This window comes from Colobus angolensis, unplaced genomic scaffold, assembly GCF_000951035.1.
Source record: "Colobus angolensis palliatus isolate OR3802 unplaced genomic scaffold, Cang.pa_1.0 Scaffold27, whole genome shotgun sequence".
Classification (NCBI taxonomy): domain Eukaryota; kingdom Metazoa; phylum Chordata; class Mammalia; order Primates; family Cercopithecidae; genus Colobus; species Colobus angolensis.
In genome coordinates, this window is record NW_012115932.1 from 1,191,685 (window position 1) to 1,219,233 (window position 27,549).

Sequence of the window (27,549 nt, forward strand, 5' to 3'; positions counted from 1 at the left end):
AGAAGGAAGGAAAAGAAGGAACCCAGGTTCCCAACTGGCAGCAGTACCCACTTCCAACCCCTACGTTGCCACTTCTACCTCGGCAGGAAAGTTGCCCCTTCTCCAGCCATCCAGGGCCCCTGTACTCTTTCACTGGGGATGGAGCTGGGCACCGGTTCAGGCATCGGAGGGGTGGTGCGGGGAACCCGCCCCCTCACCTCTTCCCCCTGGCACGGGGCGGTGACTCCAGAGCTGGGAGCCTGACAGCGTCCTCACCCCGGGAAGGCAGGCGCCCCTCTGCGGGCGGCCCGAGCCCTGGGCCCCCTTCCCCCGGAGTTGCTCAAGAAGCCGGGTGACTCCTCCCAGGGGACCCTCCCCTTCTGGGAGGCGTCACTCTCCTCACCCCTGGGTCCGGACCCCCGGCGGCTTCTCGCGCGCGACCCAGGCGGGAGACAAGTCGCGGCCACCTGCTCCGGAGCTGGGGAGCCCGGGCGCCGGGCACCGTCCGCCCGCGCGTCGGTTCATGTGCCCTGGGCCCCATGGAGCTGCGGGTCAGCAACGCCAGCTGCGAGAACGGTGCGTACGGCAGGGCTGGGGACCAGGCGGGCTCCGCGCTTCACGCCCTCCCCTCGTTGCCACCCCTCTCCCTCGCATCCTCTCCTCCCAAGGGGGCCAAAGCTGGGAAGGGGGAGGGCCAGCACGAGGTGGCTCCCCCCCAGCTTTGAAGATCAGGGTTCTGGCTGAGACTTCACTTTCATCTTCGCAGCTGGGGTGGCTGAGAGGAGGCAGGGAAGGAAAGGATGTCCCTGGGTTGAGATGGGGGGGTTAGTTGGGACAGGCATTTTGTCGACAGCAGACACTCTGAGAGGTGGGGGTGGGGGATTCTGTGCTTTTAATGTATAGTTGCTTCAGGTTTTAGTACCTGCGCGGTTGGGCTTTCCCTTTGGGTCAATGGGAGGACTACCGCAGGATGGTCTTGTCTTTGGTAAAGAAAGAGAAAGAACCACAGGAAGGGGTAAAGAAAGACCGTTGGCTTCCTATTGTGCCCTTTACCTGCATTATCTCACGGAATCCTTAAAACAACTCTAAAAGGTAGGTAGGTATTATTATTTTACTATCTTGCTATCCCCATTCTAAAGATCCAGAAACTGAGGCTCTGAACAGCTAATAATTCGCTCAAGGTAATACAGTAAGGAAATGGAATATAGATCCAGGGCTAGTGGACAGTAAAACATCCACTCCTTCCTTGGTGTGGCTCCACTTTCCTACCTTGTCTTGGAACTGCAGACTGTGAGATGTCCCTGTTTCTCTAACTCTTCCCTTCTACAGTGAAGCTTTCAAAGCCAGACCGTTAGGTGTCTGACTTTGGTTTCATGAATAAGGCAGGCCATTTTCAGCCTCACCTTTTCTCTAGGCCAGAATGTGTTCCCCAGTCCTAGCATATTCCGGAAGGGATGACAGGAATCATCTGGCCTCTGCTCAGAATTGGATTACTTTGGCCATCAGCCCTCTGTCTTTTGCTTTTCACTGCAGTGGGAGAACTTGACTCAATGGAGGGTGCTGAGCCCTTGGGTGCTGCAGGCTTTACTGTGATAGTCAAGTCCATCCACAGAGGGTTCTTTGGCTCCACCTGCTAGAGGTGCATCTTCAGGGAGCAGGAGAAGGGCGTGGGGATGAGTTTGGTCTTCCTCTCAGGAGTCACCTCCCCTAACCCGTGTCATCCCAGGCTCTGGCTCATTTCCTGGGCTCAGGGAACTCCCCAGATTCAGCTCTTGGGCAAGGAAGCCTGAGCTGGAGAAACAGGAATGAGCAGCGCAGAACAAGTCTGATTAGGGACTGAGATGCCTCTTGTCTCATCTTCCCTTGATTGTGACATGGGTTTTGGAAAGAGAGATCTCACACTGCAAAAGACACATGAATGTGCCCTAGTGGGTGCCGGATCCAGATCTTTCACCAGATGTTGGGGTGACCTCAGCAAGCCCTTCCCCTTCTCAGTTTCCCCAGCTGAAAATAAGAATTTAGGCTGCTTTCTAAGGGATCTTCAAGCTCTGTTATTCATGGGTCTGTGTCATGGAAGAAAGGTCAACATTGCCCTTAGTCTGTTCCACCAAGATGCCACTCTGCACTGCAGTTGTGCCAGAGCCAGAGCTGCTTGACCATGGACTTGGGGGCCCTTCCAGGCACTGGCTGGGAGTTCTAGGTTGGTGGCAGGGATACTTGGTTGAGGCTTCCATCCTTGGCATAGGGACCTGGGCCTTGGTGACACACAGCTTGAAAAAGGCTACCTCCAGAGGTCACAAACTCAGATGCCTACAAAGGCCAAGCACATGCCAGAAATTACTGAAAGGAGCCAGATAAGACTCTTGGGGAACTGCAGAGAGTATGTCCTGTTGTAGGGGCAACACTGCCCAGCTGCAGCCAGTGGTTGCCTTAGAAGAGGGTGCAATATGGTGAGCAGACCTGATTTTTCATCGTAGCCTCACACCTGAATTTTCATGGAAAATCTCCCAATTTTTAAATGTTTTCTATTTTAAAATGCCTCTTAGGGCCAGGCACGGTGGCTCACGTCTGTGATCCCAGTGCTTTGGGAGGCTGAGGCAGGAGGATAGCTTGAGGCTCGGAGGTCAAGACCACCCTGGGCAACACAGCGAGACCCCCCCATCTCTACCCAAAAGAACAAGAACAAAAACAAATGAACAAAAAGCCTCTTAGGAGGCCAGATGCTACCTGCTTTATTGAGGTGTGTGTGGTGGTTAAGAGCACGGGCTTTGGCATCAGATAAGCTTAGAATCTGACACTGGCTTCACTACTTAATACCCATGTTTTGGCTTTGGGCAGGTTACTAAACTTATCAGAGCTTTGGTTTCTTCAACTAAAAGCCTAGAAATGATTGTCGTGCCTGTTTTCAAGTGGTCACTAGAGACCCTCCTGGAAAACCCCAGAGCAGAGAACCATGTGAGTGGTAGCACTGGAGAATTACTGGTTATTCTTTGCAGTTTCATTGAACTTGTGTACTTCTTCTGACTGAGGGTCTGCCCCTTTGCCCATGTTTGTATCTGGCGCGTGGTGGTACAAATTTTGTTCTGGTCAGGCAAAGAAAGCCCCTAGCTAGAGTGAGCACTCACTGAACATTATTATTTTTGGATGGAGGCACAGTATATGGGTATAGCGCTGCAGCAGCAGAAGCACAGGATTTGAAACAGTGGCCAATTCCAATATTTTAAGTGTGCAAATGTCCCCAGTGTGACTCTCCCACCATGGTCTTCTCATCCAGGTTCGCTGCTCCACCTCTACTGCTCCTCCCAAGAAGTCCTGTGCCAGATTGTCGGTGACCTCAGCCCTGAGGTGCCCAGCAATGCCACCTTTCAGAGCTGGCAGGAAAGGATCAGGCAGAACTATGGCTTCTACATTGGCCTGGGCCTGGCCTTCCTGTCCAGCTTCCTCATCGGCAGCAGCGTCATCCTCAAGAAGAAAGGCCTCCTGCGACTCGTGGCCACGGGAGCCACTAGAGCTGGTAGGTTCCTGGGCCAGGAGAGGATGGGGCACAGGGCAGCTGAACCCTCACAGGGGCCAGGGCTGCAGTCTAAGAGGATGGCCTCAGCGAGATACAAAAGGCTCATTGTCAACCCTGTCTGGAATCCCACCTGCCAACAGGGTTAGGGTTTAGGGTTAAAAAGGAAGGCCTCCAACAGGAGGTCTCAGTTTAGAGAGCCAGCAGGAGGACTTCCTTTAGAATCCAATTTCCTGAGACCTTCATGGTGTGTTTATTAGAGGAGGGAAGGGACAAGTCTCAGGACCAAGAATCAGATACTGAGGGTCTGGTCTTGGTCTTACTTCCTGCTAACGTCATCACAGGCAAGTCACAGCTTCTCTGCAAAATGGGAATAGCTACCTCTGCTGAGAGCAATGTCAGACGCTGGTGTGCCCTCACTTGCCATCCAATTGAGCTCCCTTCTGGGCTGCCAGAAAATGGTGAAGTCTCTGACCCCAAGGGATTTGCTTGTTTGGGAAATAAGATGTTTTTCTGTGAAACAGTGCTTAAGAAAAGGAATCCTGTACAGAAGGACTCATTCATTTAATCACCATTTATCGCATGCCTGCTGTATGCCAGGGACAATGCTAGACATGAGGATTCAGTGTCTTCATGGAACCTTCAGTCAAGTGGAAGAGACAGATGAGTCAGTAGGCAGTTGTTTTATCATGTGTTGAATACCATCATGGGGAAAACACAGCCTGCTATGGGAGAATATTTTGGAGGGGTGTGTAAAGCCCAGACTCAGGAGATTAGGGGAGGTTTTTCTAGAAGAGATGATCTCTAAACTGAGACCTAGATGATGAGGAGACAGCAAGGTAAAAGGGGAAAGAGGGAGACAGTGTTCCAGGCAGAAGGAATAACATGTGCAAAGGCTGAGAGGTGAGAGAGCTTGAGTGATATTAGAAATCGAAAGTCATTCAGGATGGCAGGAGCAGGAGGGGTGCATGGTGAGCGAAGGGCCAGCTCATGAAGGGTCTTGTAAATGGAAGCACAGAGCCTAAGTGCAATTGTTAGGTGACTGAAAGGTTTTAGGCAGGGGAGTGATACAGACTAATTTACAATTTGAAAAGATCCCTGGTTGCTGGGTGAAGAACGGATTAGAGGACAAGCCTGGAGCCTGGGAGGCCAAGTAGGTGAGCGAAAGGACAGAACTTGGGCCAGGAAGATGGAAATGGGAATGGAGACAAGTGGCGGATTCCAGAGCTAGTTTTTGAAGGCAGAGCTTACCAGCTTTGATACAGGTTGGCTTCAAGCAAGGCGGGGTGGAGGAAGGAGTCAAGGATGACTCATGCTTTTGACTTGAGCAACTGGGGAGATGAAGGTGCTATTTCTTGAGATGAAGAGCGTCGAAGGAGGAACAGGTTTATGGGAAGATGATGCATTCAGGTTTGGACATGTTCAATTTAATGTTTCTATGGGATATTGCACTTTGGAAGCAGACTATTAGGGTTCTAATTCTGGCTCCTCAATTCCTGGTGATTCAATTCTGGGCTAGAAAAGTATCCATCTCTATGCCTCAGTTTCCTCATCTATAAAATGGAGATTAGAATAGTACCAGCCTGAAGGGTTATAAGAAAATGCAACATAGTTAGAATCATACCTAGCACAGAGTAGCACTAGGATTGGCATTACTGTTATCTCAGTCAGAGGTCCCCACAGTTAGAGGTACTGGTGCAAACACTAGCACTAGTACTGGTATTACTGTGATCTCAGTGGGAGGTTCCCACAGTTAGACGTATAGGTCTAGAGCCCATGTGGGCTGCAAAATGAATAGCTGTAAGGTGCAGGGATGAAGCCGGGAACAATGGTCTTTGCTATTCCACCCTTCACTTCTAGACAAGTGTTCGAAAGGCCAGAGAACTCCCAGAGTGCAAGGGAAATTTCTGCTTGTGCTCAGAGAAGGTACTATCGACCATTCAGAATGACAGCTTCCCTGGAATAGGTTTTTTTCTCCAATCTGCTATTTCAGTATCTTTGGTGATTTCAACCCTTAGAGTAGAATGCTCTCAGAGTTCTTAACATTTACGGGAAATTCTCACCTTTTTAGGAACCCGATGAAAACAAGAAACCTTTTCCTTAGAAAAGTGGGCATTCCCAAAAAGCAACATAAGATTTTTGGATTTGTACGAAACTGTCTTAAACCCATCTATCATCATCCATCATTATCGTCATCCTTGTTGCTAATGTTATTGAGTATTGACCATGTGCCAGGTCCTGAACAAAGCAGACACAGTTCCTGCCTTTGCAGAGCTTCCATTTTACTGGGCAAAATGTCATAAAATAAGAAGATCAACTAAAATTATAAACAACAATGCCATGAAAGAGAAGAGCTGTGCAGTAAGAGAACCCCAGCTGGGTGCAGTCACTCACATCTGTAATCCCAGCACTTTGGGAGGCTGAGGTGTCAGGATCATTTGAGTCCGAGAGTTTGAGACCAGTCTGGGCAACATAGCGTGACCCCATCTGTACAGAAAAATTTTTTAAATTAGCCAGGCATGGTGGCATATGACTGTAGTCCCAGCTACTCAGGAGGCTGAGGTGGAAGGATCCCTTGAGCCCAGGAGTTTGAGGCTTCATTTAGTTATGATCGTGCCACTGCATACTCCAGCCTGAGCGACCAAGCGAGACCCTGTAGTGGGGGAAGGAGGGAAGGAAAAAGGTAAGGAAGAAAGGAGGGAGGAGGAAGGGAGGGAAGGAAGTGAGAGAGAAAGGAAAGAAGAAAGGAAGGAATGAAAGGATGGAGGGAGGCAGGGAGACAGGGAACTCCAACAGGAAATAATAGAAATCAGGGAGTCAAGGATGGCATCGTAGGGGAAGCAACAGTCACACAGCAACCTGTAGAGTGAGTATAAGTTTAGGCAAATATTAGTAGGAAGAGTATTCTGGATACAGGGAAAGCGTGTGCAAAGGCCTCGAGGCAGAAAAGAGCTCATCGTTTTTGGAGAGCTAAGAGAGAGGAGAAGAGTGGCAGGAGATGTGCTTGGACAGGTGAGCAGAGCCAAGACTATGCATGGTCTTGTTAAGGATTCTGGTCTTTATCTTGAGAGCACTCAGAAGCCATTGGTTAGCCATAAGTTGAGGAGTGACATAATCTGATTTGCATTTTTTTTTTTTTTTTTTGAGGCATAGTCTTACTCTGTCATCCACGCTGGAGTGCAGTGGTGCGATCTCGGCTCACTGCAATCTACGCCTCCCAAGTTCATGCCATTCTCCTGCCTCAGCCTCCCGAGTAGCTGGGACTACAGGCGCCTGCCACCACGCCTGGCTAATTTTTTGTATTTTTAGTAGAGATGGGGTTTCACAGTGTTAGCCAGGATGGTCTTGATCTCCTGACCTTGTGATCTGCCCGCCTTGGCCTCCCAAAGTGCTGGGATTACAGGTGTGAGCCACCATGCTCGGCCCTGATTTGCATTCTTAAAAGACCACTGGTTAACATGAAAAGAAAAATAGGTTATTAAAGGGTCAAGAGTGGAACTAGAGTAACTATGAAGGAAGCTGTTGCCTCAACCTGGAGCAGGGATGACAGTGCCTTGGTGTAGCAGGTGGCAGTGGAGTGGACACATGCAAGATGCTTTTTGGAGACAGAGTTACCAGCTGCAGAAGGAGAGAGAGGAGTCAAAGAGCAGTTCCCTGGTTTCTGGCTTAAGCAACCAGATAAATGAGAGTGCCACTTACTGTGTTTCATTTGGCAGGTGGGTGGGGAACATTTAAAACCAAGAGCTCCACTTAGGACAGAGATTGAGATTCCTGTGAGAAATCCAAGAGGAGATGTGAAGTAAGCAGTTGGATATATACCTGAACTCAGAAGGAAGGTCCAGGCTACAGATACAGAGGCACCAGATATAGATGGTATTTAAAACTTTAGGAACAAATGAACCCACCCAGGAGAAGGCCCAGAACCAAGCCTCAAGGAGCAGCCCTTAGAGGCCGGGAAGTGAGCAGAGAATTAGGAAAGGTGCCTGAGAAAGTGTGGCCAAGTTCCATCCTAACTTTGTGTCTATTCCCTCCACAGTGGACGGAGGCTTCGGCTACCTGAAAGATACAATGTGGTGGGCTGGATTTCTCACCAGTAAGTGGGTTGTTTGCTACTAATAACAGTGGCCTATTGATAGCAGGGCTAGAGACAAAGGGAGGGGTGGGTGGGGCATTTTTGTCTCTAGTATGGCAAGTGTCCATCTGAGGCCCAGATTCCCAGGGGAAAACCTTGACCACCTTTGCAGGGAGAATATCGTACCCTCAAAGCCAGTCTTCATCTATGAAGCGTCTACTCCCAGAGAGGTTTGCACACAGCTGGCAACAATGAAGGTGTATTTTCTCAACTTCCCTTTAAACATACCTCTATAGCTCTGTTGGTAGTGGACTCTTGACTTTTACATGGTAGAAGCTGGAACTCCTAGGCCAACTTCCCCCAGTCCACAGGCAGTTAATGTGTTGGCCCACTTAGAACATAGCTGGTCGGTTACTTAAAGTTTGCCCAAATTTGCATACTCACACATTTCCCCCACTTTCCACCCATCCTCTCCTGCTATCAAACCCTGACTCTTTTAGGTGGAAAATTAACCAGGTTTCTATTTGTAATCCCCCTGCATCAAGTTTTGATCCCCATCTCAGCCAGAGCTATCCCAGTGACGATCTCCTTTTAAAGGCGAGACCCAGGTCGTTCTCTATCAGCAGAGAGATGGAAAAGACACTTTTCCGATAACCACAGCTATCACATATTGAGGGCTTACTACGTGCTAAACTTTCTAAGTGTTATCCTGTATATTAACTCAGGAGTTTACAAATTGGAAAACTCGGATGGAGAGAAAAGACTTGCCCCCTTGGGAATGTCAGATTTTTCTTTTTTTCTTTTTGAGATGGAGTTTCACTTTTGTTGCCCAGGCTGGAGTGCAATGACACGATCTCAGCTCACCACAACCTCCACCTCCGGGTTCAAGTGATTCTCCTACCTCAGCCTCTCAAGTAGCTGGGATTACAGGCATGCGCCACCATGCCCGGCTAATTTTTTTTTTTTTTTAGTAGAGATGGGGGTTTCTCCATGTTGGTCAGGCTGGTCTCGAACTCCCAACCTCAGGTCATCCGCCCACCTCGGCCTCCAAAAGTGCTGGGATTACAGGCATGAGCCACCACGCCCAGCTGGGAACATCAGATTTTTCTAATCACCTGCCTGTAGTTCTAGACTCTTCACAATTCCCCTGGAAAAGAGGGGTCCACGGACCAGTTGGTACCTGGAGAATCAATAATTGTAACTGTTTCTTCCTTTGATAATTAACACTTCCTAGAATTTAAATTAAAGATCTAGTGCAAAATACTGGCAGTCCCTGAGACAAATTTGTGCCGGGACTAGAAGCCACGAGGCCTAAAGAACAAGAGGGCTTCTACCCCATAAGCATGTCATGTGACCTTGGGCTCAGGGCCTTAGCTTCACCATCTTTAAAATGGAAGGATCCGATCTGGATAGATTGGGACTGACGTTTGATCAGACTCTCCAGGGAGACAGCGTACGGATCAGGATTTTAAGGAATGCTGGTCTGGGATTCTCCAGCTGGTTGCACACGGAATGATTCGTCTGGAACGGAGATGGTGCTTCTGCGCCATGCTAGCCTCTTTTCTGTCTTCATTTCCTAGTGGCTGCTGGAGAAGTTGCCAACTTTGGAGCCTATGCATTTGCACCTGCAACAGTCGTCACACCTCTGGGAGCACTGAGTGTCCTCATAAGGTTATTGTCCCCTCTCTAGCCCTCTCTTATTCTGTTCTGTTGTCAGTTTGTTGAGGCCTGGAATTGCCAAGTGGGATCGACTGTCAGTTGGCAATCAGGGACCTGGGTTGGTCTCAGCCTCCAGAAAGAGGCAGTGTGCTGTTCAGAGCTATAGACCCTGGGAATGTTTGCTGCCACTTGCCCCAGCATCCCCTTGACTGACTGGGTAATAGAGAGGCAGGCCAAGCCCAAACCAGTTGGAAGGGCTTCCACCATCAACAGGCTGAACGGTGCATGCCAGTATTTTGGTGCCACGATTAGATGCAGCATACAAGTTAAGAGCATGTGCTCCGGATTAACGCTGCCTTAGTTCTAATCCTCGCTCTGCCACTTAGTCGTTTTGTTACCATAGGCAAGTCATGTAAGCCACTTAGTCACTCAAAGCCTCATTTTTCCCATCTGCAAAATGAGGATGCCAATAATACCTACTGGAGGCATTGTTCTGAGGATTGAATGAGATAATGCACAGAAAATGCATAGTACAGAGCTGGTACCAAACAATAACCACGGCTGTCACATAGTGAGAGCTTAGTATGTGCTGAATAGTCTGCATGTATCCTGCGTATTAACTCATTTAATCCTCACAGCATCCCTAGTTGAGCCCAACAGAGGTTAAGCAACTTGGCCAAAGTCACCAGGTTCTAAGAGGTCAGGCAGGATTCTAACCCAGGCAGTCTTAATTCGAAAGTCAGTGGGCTTCATTGCTACGCCACGTTGCCTCTCAATTAAACACTCAACAAATGTTTGATAGTTTTAAAAATAATTGACACTAAATGTCTGTGCTTCCCACTGCTCCCTGAGCTACAAACACAGAGCCAGCTCCTCTGTGGGGGTCCAGGAGCACCATCTGAAGGAGACTAACCTTGGCCTAACCTTGGAACGCTGGTAAATCCTAGCACACCACACCCAGTACCCATCATTTGTTTTACTGTCTCGATGAAAATTTTGCAACATTTGCACACTCAAAAACCAAATAGAACTCATGCTGTACAACTGGCCTGACTCATGCTGTATAACTGGCCTAACACAGCTGATGTAGCTGTGATACCATAATTGCATATCTGATTAGTTTGCAAATTCCTACCCCGGGGAAGCTGGGAGAGCCATGAAATCCTTGTGTGTGACCCCTGCCTGCATGAATAATCTCTTGAATGGGACATTGTGGCCAAACTGTATTTGGTAGTTTCAGAGGAAAGACGGAAGACAGACAAGGGAGCTTAGATATCAATCTCCTCTCTCCTGACAACTTGAAGCAGGACTTTTGAGGCTAATTGTGTCCAGAGACAGCCAATAGGTTTTTACCCTAAACTAATGCCACCTTTGTGAAGAGACAGAAGCATGCCCCTGAGATCATATGAGGCTTGCTCGTGATTTTTTTCCCTTCTTTTCTCGCCTCTGCTGGCTTGGCTCGAGGATGTGAGGGGAATGGAAATCATGTCACCACGGCGCGACAAGGAACTGGAGATAATTTGCCCAGAAATTGAAGACTCAGGGAAGTCACAAGGATCCTCTTCAATGAGGCATAGAAGAAAACCCATGAGCTTTATAATTATAAAGGACTCGAGCTGAATTCCTGGTTCCACTACTTGCTAGTCATTTGAACTTGCCAAGTCATTTTAACTTCTTTGAGATTCAGTCTTCTCATCTATCAACTGGAGATAGTATATTTCACTTTGCAAAGAATTGTGAGATGCTAGTGAGGTAGACAGGAAGTTCCTAGCACCATACATAGTAGGTAATAAATGCCTAAGACACGGTACCTGTGATTGTCACTGAGGTTGTTTATATTGGCTTATATAAATGAAAGAAATGATAGATTTGTTATGGATGACCCAAGGAGCAGAGCTGGAGCAAAAAATAGAAATTACCAGGAGGCATATTTTTGGTAAATGATTAGAGCAAATCTACAACAGCCTCACTTGGCTTGTGAAGGGGTGGGCTCTCTGCCGCCAGAGGTGTAGCTAAAAGCCATCTGTTGGCAGTGCTAAGAGAGGATGTGTCCATTGGGCAGGCAGTGTGACAAGAGCATTTTGAAGTGTTCTTCCAACTCTTCTGTTTGGGAATACCTTCAGTCTCTAAAATGGTAGAAATTCACCTGCATTTCTATTCCTCCAGCACATATTCTAACACTCCCAGAAATGAGTTTCTATATAAACCATTTTTTTTGCCCCCCTCAGCAGAACTGAGGGTGGTGGGAAGCACAGACATTTCGTATCAATTATTTTTAAAATTACCAGACATTTAATGTGTGTTTACTTGAGTGGCAACGTGGCATAGCAGTTAAGCCCCCTGACTCTGGAATTAGACTGCCTGGGTTAGAATTCTGGCCTTGCCTCTTAGAACCTGGTGACCCTGGCCAAGTTGCTTAACCTCTCTTGGCCTCAGCTAGGGATGTTGTGAGGATTAAATGAGTTAATACATGAGATACATTCAGAATGTTCAGCACATACCGAGCCCTCCATATGTGACAGCTGTGTTTATTCTTTGGTACCAGCTCTATACTGTGCATTTTCTGTGCGTTATCTCATTTAGTTCCTGAGAACAATGCCCCCCCATGGATGTTATTAGCATCCCCATTTTGCAGACGGGGACAATGAGGCTTAGGGTGGTCACATGACTTGCGCATGGTAACATAAGTTTTTTTGGAAGAAAAACTTCCACGTGAGAGAGTAGTGAGTTCTGATCTGTTGTTTTCTGGGAGTGCTTGCTCAGGCCCAATTTTTCTTTGGGACTCTGGGACACGCATATCAGCTCTAATCCCCTTCTCCCATTTCCATGTGCAGTGCCATCCTCTCCTCATATTTCCTGGGAGAGAGTCTGAACCTGCTGGGGAAGCTGGGCTGCGTGATCTGTGTGGCCGGCAGCACAGTGATGGTGATACATGCCCCTGAGGAAGAGAAGGTCACCACCATCATGGAGATGGCTTCCAAGATGAAAGACACAGGTAGACTCCAAGCCCCTAAAGAGCAGGAAAATACTGGAGGTTGAATGCCCCCCACTGCCCCATAAAAGGTCAGATTGGGCCGGGCGCGGTGGCTCACACCTGTAATCCCAGCACTTTGGGAGGCCGAGGTGGGCGGATTACGAGGTCCGGAGATCAAGGCCATCCTGGCTAACACAGTGAAACTGTGTCTCTACTAAAAATACAAAAAATTAGCCAGGCATGGTGGCAGGTGCCTGTAGTCCCAGCTACTTAGAGGCTGAGGCAGGAGAATGGCACGAACCCGGGAGGCGGAGCTTGCAGTGAACTGAGATGGCGCCACTGTACACCAGCCTGGGCGACAGAGGGAGACTCAGTCTCAAACAAACAAACAAACAAAATTCAGATTGGGTTCTGACCATCTCAGGTGCTGCCACCTAGAGGACAAGGCAAGCTAAAGAAGAAATGCTAATGGGCTGGTACTTGTTCGCCAGGGAGGCTAGCTTAAAGGCTTCCAGGCCTGGTATGTATGGGTACCGTTAATAAGTGTTTATTATGTGCCAGGCACTGCTATGAATGCTTTATATACATTATCTCACTGAATCCCACAAAACAGCTTTATGAGGATGATCCTATTGTTGCTCCTCTTTTACAAATGGGGAAACTAAGTTCTTGGGGGTTTAACAACCTAACCAAGTTATTAGAAAGTCGTGAAGCTGGGACTGGAACCCGTGTTTGTCTGACTCTAGAGCCCATGATCTTAATGCTACCTCCCACTGCCATGAGTCTGGGCCCTAGACACAGCCTGCACCCTCCACAGCTGGGTGATCCTTCTCCCTCTCCTCCTGAAGGGTTCATCGTGTTTGCTGTGCTTCTGCTGGTGTCATGCCTCATCCTCATCTTTGTCATCGCCCCACGTTACGGGCAAAGGAATATCCTCATCTACATCATCATCTGCTCTGTGATCGGGGCCTTCTCCGTGGCTGCTGTCAAGGGGCTGGGCATCACCATCAAGAACTTCTTCCAGGGGCTGCCAGTTGTCAGGCACCCGCTCCCCTACATCTTGTCCCTCATCCTGGCACTGTCCCTCAGCACTCAGGTCAACTTCCTCAACAGGGCACTGGACATTTTCAACACCTCCCTAGTGTTCCCCATCTACTACGTGTTCTTCACCACGGTGGTCGTTACCTCGTCCATCATCCTCTTCAAGGAGTGGTACAGCATGTCTGCTGTGGACATTGCGGGCACCCTCTCGGGCTTTGTCACCATCATCCTGGGCGTGTTCATGCTGCATGCTTTCAAAGATCTGGACATCAGCTGCGCCAGCTTGCCCCACATGCACAAAAACCCACCCCCTTCTCCCGCTCCAGAACCCACTGTCATTAGACTGGAAGACAAGAACGTCCTTGTGGACAATATAGAACTCGCCAGCACCTCATCGCCAGAAGAGAAACCCAAAGTATTTATAATCCATTCTTGAAGCTTGGAATATGTGAGTGAGAGGATGAGCCCAGTGGTACAGCCTGACCTCCCAATTTCAAAACCACCTGGTTATTTTCCAGTGCAACTGTTACCAATGGGCTCTCTTTCTTGAGAAGTTCATTTATACCTCATCACTGTTTCCAGGAGAAACATCTCTACCCAAATAGCAGTGGTGGCAGAACTTCCTGGAAACAGACTCAGTGACCAAATACCCAAGTTTACATCAGTGCCTGCAGGTCCCCTGGACCTCCCTTCTCCTTCATTCTTTCGGTGCCATCTCTATGCCATTGGGAAGAAGGTGGAATCTGACCCATTGAATGTAGCACAGTCCAAGGAGTTCACTGAGATATTGGTCATTGGGAGTTCCTTTACACCAATTCTCCTCCTGAGACGGAATCTCCATTGTTGTTGTTGTTGTTGTTGTTGTTTAGCCCAAGGATGACATAGAGCTGGCTCCCAGAGGCCCAAAGGGCTATTGGCCATGCCTCCCTATCCAGAGCTGACAGGGACACGACCAATGTAAAATATCCTATTGCTCCTGTCACTTCCTCTTTGGAGGCAGAAGCAAGACCTCAGCTGACCTTCTTACTGTGAAAGCCACTTGATGTCTCAGGGAAAAATGTGAACCAGCTCATTCCCCGAGCACTCCAGCCTGGCAGTCAGCACCTCGGTATCCACCCAGTCCATCCCACCATCACCCCTTCCCCCTCTACTTACATCCTAAGGAGTCAGTCACTGAGACATAAAGGCAGTAATCGCAGAACTGGAAACAAAACAATAATAGAACCACAGCCAAACTCTGGTGGCCAAACCCAGTGTTTTCATTTTGTCTTACTCTGAAAAAAGAACAGCAAATTCACTGCTTCAAAGTGGCCTGGCTGCCAAGCTAGAATTTGGCAGAATGCACTTTTGTATTCCTCAAGGAGTCAACCAACTTATGATCTGGGGAGGTGGGAAGAGGATGAGGAGCAAAGTTGGGATGTGGCAGAAGACAGTCCCAGGCTGTCTGGATACTAGGGGCTAACTTTTTTGTTGACTCTAGTGCTCATCCAGGAACGTAGGAGAAAAGAACTCAGGGGTAATTTCTGGGCTGCAGCCTTAAAGTCTTGGACAGTGGGATCAGCTGTGAATCTCAATGGCCAAGTGGAGGTGCAGACTTGGCATGGGAGGCATTCTAGCTGCTGACCAGATTGCCACTGAGTCCCTCACTCCACTGATGAGCTGTCACACTGGGAAGTAGCATGCCCTGACTGTTCCAACACCACCTGCTATGGGGAGTACCTTTGGTCCCTTCACATTTGGCCAGAGGCATACAAAAAACCAGAGCAGCTGGAGAGAGAGATAATTACTATTCCTTCCCTTCCCATCTCTTTTCTAGCCGCAAGAGTGCGGGGGTTGGAGAAGAACCATTAGAAAGGGAAATTAGTGGGTTGGTATATCTGGAAAGAGGGAAGACTTTGATCCTTAGCCCCAAGGTTGATGCAGGGCCTCCCCGGTGTGACTCTACCTGCACTCTGTGTTTCTATCCTGTGCCCTAAGTGGGCCAAGCCCAGGTAAATTCCTGCTGGCCTTGGAGCTCCAAGGTTTGGCTGACCAGCAGCCTGGCTCCTGACTCTTCAGCCTCAAATCCCCAGTTTTTGATGAATGTGGATTTCCGTCTGTAATTAAAAGCAATGCAACAACTTGGATCTTGAGAATGGCAGTAAACTGAGGGCCCTTAGAGTGTGGTCTGCAGGATCAAGAATAAAGATTTCAGATTATATTTATTTGATACTTGTGTCTTGACCTTCCTTGAGCATAGAGTGATTAAACTGGTTTTTCCAGTGCTGGAAGGACAGTCTCCAATCTCTGAATGAATGTGACTGCCAATAAAGCCCCTACCGTGTCTTTGATAGTTAACACCCTTGGTAGAGTGGGAAAGATAGTTTTTGAAATGGAGTCAGTTGAAGACAACTCATCCCTAGTTAACACCTGAGCCCTTACCAGGCATAGTAGGTGCTTCCTGTGAATTCTCTCTTTAACTCCTCACAAATCCTCAAGTTGGATATGTTTTTATTCCCATTTATAGATGAGGAAAGGAACTCAAAGAGGTTAAATAATTGCCCAAGATCACACAGCCAGGAAGAGCAAAGCTGATATCTGGTTCAACCACCAGGCGTCATGCATCTCTCCAAGACTAACCTTGCTCCCAATTGTATAATTTGTTTTGTTTTTTTGTGTTTTGAGACAGGGTCTGGCTGTGTCCCCCAGGCTGGAGTGCAGTGGTGTGATCCTAGCTCACTGCAGCTTCAAACTCCCAGGCTCAGATTTGGTAAAGATGAGGCCTTGCTGTGTTACCCAGGCTGGTCTCAAAACTCCTTTCCTAAAGTGATCTTCCCACCTTGGCCTCCCAAAATGATGAGATTTTAGGCCTGAGCCACTGTGCCTGGTGCATAATCTGCCACTACTTTATTCATTTATTTTCTCGTGGTCTGTGCTCTTTTCCCATCTGGATACAAGCTTCATGAGAGTTGGCATTGATTTACTGCTTATCCTCAGTCCCTAGTACATCATAGGCACTAAAAAAAAAAAAAAAACAAGATTGAAGGAACAATATCACAGTCCTTCCTTGCCCAAACTCTCCTGGGACCAGCACTCAATGCAAGGGAGATCCCAATAGAACGCTGCATGTTAAGCAAAGCAACTGTAAACTGATATAGTCAGCAATGTCTCAGCACATAGCCTGTGACAGGTGCTGTTGGGGGCTTTCACATACAGAACTTCATTGATGATCATGACACTTTTGAGGTAGGTATATTACTCCCATTTGTATAGTGAAAAGAGACTCAGAAATCTGGAACTTATCCAGGCCCACTTATCTACTGAGTAGAAAACAGAGTCAGGACTTCAACCAGGGTCTGTCCAACCAGGCTTTCTCTATTATGCTAGTGACCAACACGTGAGCATCACCCCAGAGACTGGCTGACAGCAGGGAAACAGTGGCCTCTTAACCAGGGAGGGATGTGTGAGTGGGAAGCAATTTCATGAGCAGGCATGTTAGTAGTGAAAGCATTTGTGTTTAGATTTCTTTAGGGTCCATAGGCCACCTCATAACCACGAGAGGTTAGAAAAGTATAATCAGGCTTGTCGCGGTGGCTCATGCCTGTAATCCCAACACTTCAGGAGGCTGTGGCGGATGGATCCCATGAGGTCATCTCTACTAAAAATGTGAAAATTAGACAGGTATGGTGGTGGGCACCTGTCATCCCAGCTACACGGGAGGCTGAGGCACGAGAATTGCTTGAGCCTGGGAGGTGGAGGCTGCAGTGAGCTGAGATCGTGCCACTGCACCCCAGCTTGGGTGACAGAGAAAGACTCCATCTTTTAAAAAAAGACAAAAAAAAAAAGTATAATCAGAGAGCAAGAAGCCCCTCCCAGTGTTTTTGTGAAGATTAAATGAGATATTCCTTATTTGTAAATCGCATGCAGTGGCTCACATATGTTACATACAGCTGCTCCTTGGTATCTGCAGGGGATTGGTTCCAGGACCCCCATGAGTAACAAAATCTAAGGACGGCCAAATCCCTTATATAAAATGGTATAGTATTTGCATATAACCTATATATATCCTCACATAGACTTTAAATCATCTCCAGATTTTTGGAATACCTAATACAATGTAAATGCTGTGTAACTTGTTGTTATACCGTATTTTAAAATTGTATTACTTTTTATAGTTGTACTTTTTTTTTTCAAACATTTCAATCTGCTGTTGGTTGAATCCATGGATTTGAAACCCACAGATAGGGAGGGCTGACTGTATTCAGTAACTATTACCTTCCATCATGGTTATTAATCCTCCATCTCTCCGAGAGAACCTCAAAATTGAGGTAGGGATCAATGAGAGAATAAGAGTGGGATCCTTTTATGGACTGGGAAGCACTAATGAATATAAGATGTGGTATCACTCAGGGTTCTGGAATTAGAAAGCACACCCAACCCTATCCCTGGCTGTGCCTACCTACCCAGCCCAAGAGACCTTAGGCAAGTGTCTCCCCTCTTTAAAGTATGATCCCTTGCCTTAATAAGATGAGGAGGTGAGCAGACGCTCTCAGCTGTCTTCTATATTCAGTAGTGTAGGATGAGAAGAAACATCGAAGACTCTCAGGATTTAATAAGCAGCCTGCGTCCAGGTGCAAAGACAAACAGCCCCCTCTACTGGTCATAGGAAAACAAAGGCTTTGCTGTGGCTCAGGGTCCACCATGATGGCTTTATAGGCTGAACTCATGGTCCTTGTGGGAACTCTTTCTGGAGTCCACATCATGAATCTTATCTAATCTGAGCAGTAGGACATTACAACAGACACGCAATAAAGAGTTGCCAAACCAGATAACATTGCAAATGACAAACGATTCATTTTAATTAAATACAAACAAGGAAAAAAGGCACCATGGCCCATTCAAGTATTTTGCATAGATGTACAAATATTGTAAACAATTAATAGGTGGACAAGAGAGAAGAAGATCTGTTTTCCGTGAACAATCTCCCAAATAAAAAGAAAATTCACATTGCCCTGGATCCCAGACACACACAAACGCACAGTGGACGGTGTGAGAGGACGTGTGGGGGGTTACTTTGGAAGTGTGGGCTTGGATTCTACAGAACCTCTCCTTCGCAGGCTTCCCTCGGGAAGGGGACCTTTCCAGTTGGTGTTCCCATGGCTTTCTTTGGTGTCCAGCAGAGCTGTTATACACGTGGTTAACACAATTACTGACTTTGGAACTGGTCCCCAATTTTCAAATTGCAAGTCTTCCATACCTTCTGGCAAATAAGAATAAATTAGGAAGCAGTCAGGGAGAGACTTTATTGGAAAGGCATATTGCAGGAGGTAGTGAGGGTCTATTGCTTCACAGGGAAGGGACTATGGCAGTACAAAAAACACTCCAACCAGAAAATCAGCAAGTCTCAGACCTTAAGATCTGCAAGTGTCTCAGAGCTGGGGCAGAAAAGGGCTTTACTTTTATAGGGAGAAGCCAGCAAGGCAGAAAGGAACCTACGGCTAGCAGGCAGTTACAAGATGGAGCCAGGTGCCCAGGCTAAAGCTTCTACAGAGACAGGGAGATAGGGCACTAAATCCCTTGAGGTTTGTTTTAGAGATGGCTCCAAGGCTTGTAAAAAAAAAAAAAAAAAAAAAAAAAAAAAAAAAAAATTATTGGGTTGTAAAACTGGCAGGAGGTTAATTTCACTTTTAAAAAGATTTACCTACATCTCCATCTGCACAAACAGCTTGCTAACTCACTAACCCAAACTTGAGTTAAGTTTCCCTCCTCCCCACCAACCCTGGACTTTGGCCCAACCTCAGCCTGAGCCAGCAAATAGCCCCTCCCCTGGGGGGAAAAAAAAAAAAAAAAGGCTGGGCACAAAGTCATTCCCTGAATGTGGCTCTTTCTAGCCATGTTAATTCTTCCAATAAAAGAAAAGGCCTTTTCTGCCTGGGCTTTGAGACACTTGCAGATCTTGCCATCGGTGGGTCTGAGCCTTGTCACGATTCCCATAAGGCCCCTTCCTCTCCCCTTTGCAATATTCCCTTTCCCCTTCTGCAATCATGCTTTGGAATAAGGTCTCTCCTTCCCTAAGCCCAGATTTATTTGTATTTGACACCTCAAAACAGCGTACTGGGCACTGGAGAGAAAAGGGGATGCACAATGGCCAATCTTCCTCCTGGGCAGCCTCCCTCAATAGAGCCAGGAGTGAAGAAGCATCAGTAGACCTGGTTGCCGAAAGTCTATCAAATTCCAAAACATTCCACCATCTTCCAGTTCACAGTACAACTTTATGGGATGGAGGTGATATGAAAATAATAAAACAAAACAAAACAAAAAGCAAGAAAACAACAACCCAGGCCTCTTTCTGGTGTGGTTCCAGGGAGGGTGGACTGCAGGTTCAGCCGGCTCACGCAGTCATTATGACTGTGGTGCTGTCACTTCAGAGCCATCTACCTCCTGATGTGAGGGAGAAAGGCTGGAGAAGCCACAGGAACCTCTGCGAGGCATGGGGTTGGGTTTTGAGGGTGTTGCTTGTTTGTTTTGCAGGGGGGTTAAGGGGGATGTTTTCACCTTTACTTTCCAGGAACCAAAGCCTTGAGGCAGAGGGTGGCGTATTTTAAATAAAAGATTGTCTCCTGACTTAATTGGGCCACAGGAAAGGTGGGGAATGGATCTCCGGAGCAAGGATGGCCCATGGCAGGGAGATGGGGAACCTGTATCACAGCCACCCTGAGGGAAGAGAAACTCATTTTCCTGAGATCTCTCTAAACCCAACCCAGGCTTTTCCCCCAGGGGTACAGCGCGTATTTTCCACTTATTTCCAAACCCAAGAACATCCAAGAAGCACCTATTGTATGCAGAGAACTATAAGGAGGCCCTGGAGTGGTGAACCAGAAGCTCAGCCTCAGCCTTGCAGTGAGGTTTTCAAGAGCAAACAATTGCTCATGGCAGGACAGGAGGAGGCCCCAGAAAAGCCTCAGAGGAGTGAGAGTCAAGCCAGCTCCTGTCCAGAGAACTACCCAGCACCTTTGTGGGGTGGGAGACAATCTCCCAGAAAACATCTCCAGGTGCTTTGCAAAAACCGTCCTATCTAGCAAAGCACCACATGGCCCTCCCTCCCTGCTGCAGGGAAGACAGGAGCCACCGCAGAGGCCCTCACCTGTTCAGAGCTCTCTTTCTGTGAGGGTCAGGTAAGGGCAGTGACCAGAGAGAGAACAAAAGGCAGTGAATGACAAAAAGCTGAGTTGAGGAAGAGGCTCCCAGCTCTGACTGTTCCAGCCCAGCTGTTGCTGGCTGCCTCCTCCAGTGATCTCAGGCAGCTCCCAGAAATGGGTCTGTTCTCTGCTCAGAAGGCAATGGTCCAGCCCGAAGTCAATGACCAGCCACTAGGGCAGGCTGGCTCCCTCATGTGTACTTTGTAAATAGCTGGGCTTCCTAAGTGGGGACCTCACCTAGATTTAGCTCAGAGAGTTAAGGAAGAAGACCCCCACCCTGCTGAGGTCACAAAACACAACGAAAAATAAACATATGACCACAATGGCCATGCCCCAAGTCTACTCTGGTCACACTCCTGAGAGCCAATGTGGGAAATCCAGTGGCCGACTGTGACAGAGGACTCTGACTTGCAGGTCACAAGAACCTGTTCACCAGAAGGTCAGGACTACTGAGGGTTTGCCCACCAAAGCACCACACTTAGAAGGGGAATGAGAGGGGAAGGAAGAGAGAAAAACATGGGGCACCAGGAAAGTGCAGCAGAGAAAACAAAAAGCAACTAAAAATTATCCAGAGTCAGGAGTCGCAACCTTTGGCATCACGACTCAGAGGAAGCCCAAGCCCGGGCTCCTCCTGCTGTCTACACTGCCTATGAATAGTACCTGTCTGAGTCAGAGTGACCCGTGTGAATAAGGGGATGCAGGGTTTAGGGAGAGGTGGGAGGGGACTTGGCTTGTCACATGCAGCCATACAGCCCGAAGCCGTTCCCTCAACCAAGCCCTGGACAGAGCCACAGCAGTGGCTGGCTTGACCCTTCCTTAATCCCTACAAGCTAAAAGGGGTGGATAAGTACCAGCCTCTGTCCAGCCCGGGACCTCTGAGGAGAGCAGAAGCAATGGGAAGTTCTTTTGCATGCCCTACACCCCAGGAGTGAATGGATGAGCTGGCCTGAGGGGCTTGCCAGCCTTAATCATCTCCATCAGCACCTCGGGGCTAGGAGTCTGGAGGAGAAGCTGCTATTCACCCTCCTCTACTCTCCCTTCCCTACCTGGGGCTGTATATTGCACAAAACAACACCTAGAAGCCATTGGATCGTAGTCCCTCTGGGCTTCCAAGGAAGCCGAGGAGGCACTGAGTCAACAAGGAGATTTTTGGAGATGTGGAGATTCCTGGAGGAGGGTGGGAGGAGATCAGAGGCGGCGGCCAGACATGCTTCTTCAGGGTTCCATGGCCATGCGTCCTCTGCAGTGTCCAGAGAGCTCAAGGAAAGGGAGAAGCCCCTTGGACAGGTCTAGATTTTCGAGCTAATCATCCCTCCAGCCCTCTGTGATCTGTATTCTGGAAACTGGGAAGAAAAAGAAGGGAGGGAGAGAGACATCAGCTTGATGCTAATCAATGGGATCAAGGGGGTGTCATCCTCCTGATTTTACAAGAAGGGGTGGACCACCCACTGAGAACAAAGGCTTCTTGTGAAGTGCATCCATGTGTCCACTCACCCAGACCATCAGTCCTGCAGGGAGGGGTGTGGTGGGTGCCGCTGTCTCAAACTGACCAGTCACCTCCCCCTTTTCCCTTCCCTGCTAAGGCAGCAGCACAGTCCATAGTTTTCCCAGTGCCTCATGGGAATACAGGGTGGTCAGCCAGCTTCTTCACCTCATCCCTTTCTAACCCAACTCCCAAGACTGGCAAACTGAGACTGTCAGCCACAGAGAAGAGGTACGAGGAGGGGCCAAGTGTGCACAGCCTCCCGCAGGCCAGGTGGCTTCTGCTAATGCACCGCCTTGCTCTTCACAGCAACCTGATGGGGCTGGTACTACTGCCCATCATTGCCTCTGTACAAATGAGGAAACAGACTCAAGAGGGACTTGCTCAGGGTCCCTCTGCAGGTCAGGTGCAGGAGCAGGACTGAAGCCACCACAGCTTGGGATTCTAAGCATCAACTTTCACACGAAGCCAAAACTCCACAGTCAAGCAGGCACCAAGAAACATGAATGTTTTGTCCTTGGCTTTTTTTCTGGAAGTTCAGTCCAGACCACAAGAGGCATGCATTGCTTCGTTTTCTCAACTCTACACCTGCCCCCCTGGAGCCCTCTGGTACCAGCTTTCACCTTGGGGGCTTCCCATGGACTCACCTTTGGGGCAGGTGCTGCCAAAGGCCGGGAGTGCTGAGGGCCAGCACCAGGAGTCCGCAGTGGAGATGCACCCCCTGGCCTGGGGAGGCTCCTGCGGCCTGGCACTGGGTTCGCCGGGAGTGCCTTCTGGGGCGGCCGAGGCCTGGAGAAGTCCTGAAGAGAAAGCAATAAGCCTCACTTGAAGGCCAGAGGCCTGTTTGAAAGAAAATATCCCTGCTATCTTATGGGTCAAAATCAGATAGGAAAAAGTTATATACTGTATGGTCCCATTTAGAAAGAAACTGTATGTATAATGTGTTTATATTCTCAAGAGGAAGTCAGGAGAGCAAGCTGGCAGTATCTATTGAGAGGACAAATAACCAGTGATGATGAGCTTTTTTTCATCTGTTTGTTGGCTGCATAAATGTCTTCTTTTGAGAAGTGTCTGTTCATATCCTTCACCCACTTTTTGATAGGGTTGTTTGTTTCTTGTAAATCTGTTTAAGTTCTTTGTAGATTGGGGATATTAGCCCTTTGTCAGATGAATAGATGGCAAAAATTTTCTCCCATTCTCTAGGTTGTCTGTTCACTCTGATGATAGTTTCTTTTGCTGTGCAGAAGCTCTTTAGTTCAATCAGATCCCATTGTCTATTTTGGCTTTTGTTCCCATTGCTTTTGGTGTTTTAGTCATGAAGTCTTTGCCCATGCCTATGTCCTCAATGGTACTGCCTAGGTTTTCTTCTAGGGTTTTTATGGTTTTAGGTATTACATTTAAGTCTTTAATCCATCTTTAATTAATTTTTGTATAAGATGTAAGGAAGGGATCCAGTTTCAGCTTTCTGCATATGGCTAGCCAGTTTTCCCAGCATCATTATTAAATAGGGGGGATCTAGAACTAGAAATACCATTTGACTCAGCAATCCCATTACTGGGTATATACCCAAAGGATTATAAATCATTCTACTATAAAGACACATGCACACGTATGTTTATTGTGGCATTATTCACAATAGCAAAGACTTGGAACCAACCCAAATGCCCATCAGTGACAAACTGGATGAAGAAAATGTAGCACGTATACACCATAGAATACTATGCAGCCATAAAAAAGGATGAGTTCTGTCCTTTACAGGGACATGGATGAGGCTGGAAACCATCATTCTCAGCAAAATAACACAAGAACAGAAAACCAAACACCGCATATTCTTACTCATAAGTGGGAGTTGAACATGAAATGAGAACACATGGACACAGAGAGGAGAACATTACACACTGGGGCCTGTTAGATGGTGGAGGGCTAGGGGAGTGATCGCATCAGGAGAAATACCTAATGTAGATGACGGATTGATGGGTGCAGTAAACCACCATGGCATGTGTATACCTATGTAACAAATCTGTTCCTTGCAGCACTATTTGTAACAGCAAAGAAACTATAAATAAGCAAAATTTCATCAGCAGAAAAATAACTAAAATTATAAAGTGACAGATGATATAGCACTTAAAAAGAATGAAGTAGGTTGATAGGGGCTGGCGTGGGGAGATGTTCAAGAGTTGTTAGGTGGAATAAACAAGCTGAAGAGGATAGTTGACATAAAATAAGTCACCATGCTCACCATCTACTAGAAATGTCTATAAACAGAAAAAAAGGAAGGATACAGACCAAATTGAAAAGAGAGAATGCTGGGATGGGGTGCAAAAGGTGAGGGGTGTGGTCCAGGTGAACATTCTTTTTTTTTTTTTTTTTTTTTTTTGAGATGGAGTCTTGCTCTGTCCCCCAGGCTGGAGTGCAATGGCACAATCTCGGCTTACTGCAACCTCTGCCTCCCAAATTCAAACGATTCTCTCGCCTCAGCCTCCTGAGTAGTTAGGATTACAGGGGCCCACTACCATGCGCGGCTAATTTTTGTGTTTTTAGTAGAGACGGGGTTTCGCCATGTTGGTCAGGCTGGTCTCGAACTCTGACCTCAGGTGATCTGCCTGCCTCGGCCTCCCAAAGTGCTGGGATTACAGGCATGAGCCACCATGCCCAGCCCTTGAACATTCCATTTTTTTTTTAACGAGAGCATGTATGTGTATTGCCTGTTTAGATTAAAACAAAATTTAAACAAAGCAGCAGCTACATTTTGTTCATGTTGGTTGTCTATGTGTGTGGCACATTTCATGGATTCTGTCCTTGCTGTGTTACTATTACCTCCGTGTTCTCACCATCTCCACAAGGCTTTACCCTGACTACCTTATTTAAAATTACAACAGCCCCACCCTGACATTCCCTGACCTTTGTATCCTAACATATCTCTTCTTTTCTTTTCATATCACTTCCCGCCTTCCAACATAAGTAATTTATTTACTTATCAAGTTGAGTTTTACTTTCTGTCTCTCCGTCCCCCTCTAGAGTTGAAGCAGGGTGTGGTCTCCATCTGTTTGGTTCACTGATACATCTTCGGCTTTCAGAACAGTGCCTAGCATATGGTAGGTGCTCAGTATGTATTAACTGATCCATTTTTTTTTTTAGGGGGAAAGTATGATGGTGCCACCCGCAGGCCCCCAAGCTGTTGGGGTTTAAGGGGAAGCTAACAGCATAGATGGGCGTTCCAGTGCCTGCTCTCCTTGACTTCCTTCCCTTCTCGAGAGGGTCACTACCACATATGAAAGTGGACAAAAGGCAAGCATGTAGAGAGGGCAGGAATAACACAAAGAGCCGAGATTTTCTCCAAGAAGCTTCGCGGCGTCAGAAAGTAAAGCAAATTCTTATGGCCAAAAAGCCATGTTCTTCAGCTCCACCTAGAAGGACAATGCAACCTGCCCCCTTCACCACCACTTTCCCCAGCCCAGAATAGCTGCCAAGTTGCAGTGGTTGCTGGAAGCCAGGATAGAGACCTTCTGGGGCAGGTGACAGCTGGGTGCAGATGTCAGGTTGCAACTGGTAAAGGCTGTGCTCCCAAGGAGCTGTGCCAATGAGCCACTGGGGGCTGGTGTTTGGGCAGGAGCCTCATCAGCATATCAGCACTGGGCCTCCCAGCGCAGCAACCGGCCACAGGCCACATCTGCGATGATCCGACTCAGCCCTACCAGGGCCCTCGCCCAGCACTGTTTTCCTTTTTTCTAAAGCAGTAACAGTCCCTCAGCTACTCTGGCCCACGCTCCCTTCCACCACAAGGGACAGCATCTCACTCCATCAGATTGCACAAGCCTGACACGGGGCGTCATCCCCTGCCAAGCCCTATTTGCAGTGGATCCTCAAGTCCTGTCTATTTTCTCTTCTGCACATTTCTTATCAGCTTCACTCCATCAGCCCTGCCTACTCCCTGCTCCAAGCTTTTACCATCTTTCTTCAGGACAACCTTTCAATCTTCTAACTAGGACACCCATTTGCTTCTAGAGTGACTTTCATTTTTTAAAACTATTTTAAAAATTCAAATATAATATACACAGAAAAAGGTGAACAAATCATAATTATACAACTAGATGAATTATCACAACGTGAATACACCAAGTAATCCTCATGCAGGTCAAACAGTAGATTAACAGCTTCAGAAGCATCTATGGGCCCCTTGCAGGAACTACACCTCCCTCCTGCCTAAAGATATCCCAAACAGCGATCAATCCTTGTCAATAGAGAATTCCATCATGTCACCACTGTCCTCTTTCTATGGAATACAGACCAAAGTCCTGACCAAGGCTATGTGGCCTGGGCATAGTTGGGCTCCTCCTGGCTTTCCAGCCTCATCTCATAGCTCCTTGGGCTCCAAGAACACAAACCTTTAAGTTCCTTCAACCCACAGGGCCCTCTCCCATGACAGAGCCTCCCTACTAGTGGGTCCTGGGACCAGGAAAGCTCCTTCGTCACTTGCCCTCACAGCCTGGTTAAGTCCTGTCCCTCCTTCATGTCTCAGCTCAAATGTCACCTCCTCAGGGAAACCTTCCTAGATTTCCCAGACTAGGTCAAATCCCCTTGTTACTCTTCTGAGCACCCTGAGCCTCTCTTTCCCAGGAAGTATCGCTGTTGCAGTGACACGTATCCTGGAGTCGCTGCCCCAGCAGAATGCGAGCTCCTGGAGGCAAAGCTGCCATCTGCCTTCCTCGTCATCCCCTGGCCCCAGAGTGCAGGTGCATAAGCCAGTTTAGAATAGCAGAACTGAAGAAGCGATGAGGTTTCATCCATCACTTCTCCAGGGATTCCATGTCCCCCAGCTAGGAGGTGGGGAATCTTTGATGGCAGACTGGAGACTGTGAGCGGCCCCAGGGCAGGAGGCTGTCTCGCTCAGCTGGGTGAGACCTGGGTTCAAGCCCTAGCTCCTCCACTCACAAATGTGCAATGTCGCGCAAGTCCCTTCAACCCTGTGAGGCCTGGCAACCTCCAAGAGAAATGAGGGCTGCAGCAACTCCCTTCTTGGAATGGCTGTGAGAAGGCAGGTGGCAGCCAAATGTCATCACAGCAGCCCCCACTCGCAGCAGCTGCCTCCCACTGTTTGCTTGTAGAGAGACCCCCCAACTGGGCCCTGGGGCCCAGGAGAAGCTGTGCTTGGGAGCTAGCTGTGTTTTGGGGCACCTGCCACTGGCTGGGCAGCTTCCTGCACCCGGGACTCCTGCCAGCAGCCCCAGAAACGCAGGCGCAGGGTACATGCAGCCTCCACCACTTAACACACAGCTGGGTCCCCACTGTCCCTGACCCCTCTTGACCTAGGGCTTAGCACCTCGGGGTGACAGGGGTGAGGCTGGCCCCGTGTTCTCTGAACACGCCTCTAGTGTGGGTTTTTCGGAACAATAATCTGAGTGGATTGCTAGTCCGACCCACTCCCTACTCCCTCCACCAGCACCCCTGCTCTCCCGTAACCCCAAGTCTCTACATGCCTGCTTTCTCCCTTTCTTTCATCTCTCTGTTAGGGACTGAACTGTGCATTCATCACTTAAAAAAAAATCATATGCTGAACCCCTAACACTGAGTACCTCAGAATGTGGCCGTATTTAGAGATAAGGTCTTTAAAAAGGTGATTAGGGTAGAATGAGGTCACCTCATCCAATCTGG

General features: G+C 48.1%; 2 protein-coding genes across 4 annotated transcripts in view; one reads left to right on the plus strand and one right to left on the minus strand.

The window, feature by feature from the left end:
* Nucleotides 1–209: 209 nt before the first annotated feature.
* On the plus strand, nucleotides 210–15,445 carry NIPAL4 (NIPA-like domain containing 4). Of its 2 annotated transcripts, XM_011947673.1 has the most exons (6): nucleotides 210–555; nucleotides 3,254–3,493; nucleotides 7,527–7,583; nucleotides 9,143–9,233; nucleotides 12,056–12,216; nucleotides 13,044–15,445. In XM_011947673.1, the coding sequence occupies exons 1-6, from the start codon at nucleotides 519–521 to the stop codon at nucleotides 13,670–13,672; spliced, it is 1,215 nt and encodes a 404-aa protein (XP_011803063.1). In that variant the 5' UTR covers nucleotides 210–518; the 3' UTR covers nucleotides 13,673–15,445. The 2 variants fall into 2 exon arrangements, with proteins under 2 accessions (XP_011803063.1, XP_011803064.1); XM_011947674.1 differs by lacking the exon at nucleotides 7,527–7,583.
* A 3,735-nt stretch (nucleotides 15,446–19,180) lies between these two features.
* The window catches only part of ADAM19 (ADAM metallopeptidase domain 19), a 96,626-nt gene continuing 88,257 nt past the window's right edge, over nucleotides 19,181–27,549 (minus strand). The window contains exons 22-23 of one of the 2 annotated variants that reach the window (XM_011947672.1): nucleotides 22,545–22,697; nucleotides 19,181–21,757 (exon numbers count right to left, since the gene is read on the minus strand). In XM_011947672.1, coding sequence (XP_011803062.1) covers nucleotides 21,704–21,757; nucleotides 22,545–22,697 — 207 coding nt within the window. In that variant the 3' untranslated portion in view covers nucleotides 19,181–21,703. Of the gene's footprint in view, nucleotides 21,758–22,379; nucleotides 22,698–27,549 lie in introns of those variants that run through there. The other variant, XM_011947671.1, reaches the window with a different exon arrangement.

Excerpts from the sequence above, each read along its gene's own strand:
- NIPAL4 (XM_011947673.1), top strand. The coding sequence starts at position 519 with ATGGAGCTGCGGGTCAGCAACGCCAGCTGCGAGAACG. Across the intron at positions 556-3,253 it reads CAACGCCAGCTGCGAGAACG|GTTCGCTGCTCCACCTCTAC; the intron begins GTGCGTACGGCA and ends CTTCTCATCCAG. Across the intron at positions 3,494-7,526 it reads CACGGGAGCCACTAGAGCTG|TGGACGGAGGCTTCGGCTAC; the intron begins GTAGGTTCCTGG and ends TTCCCTCCACAG.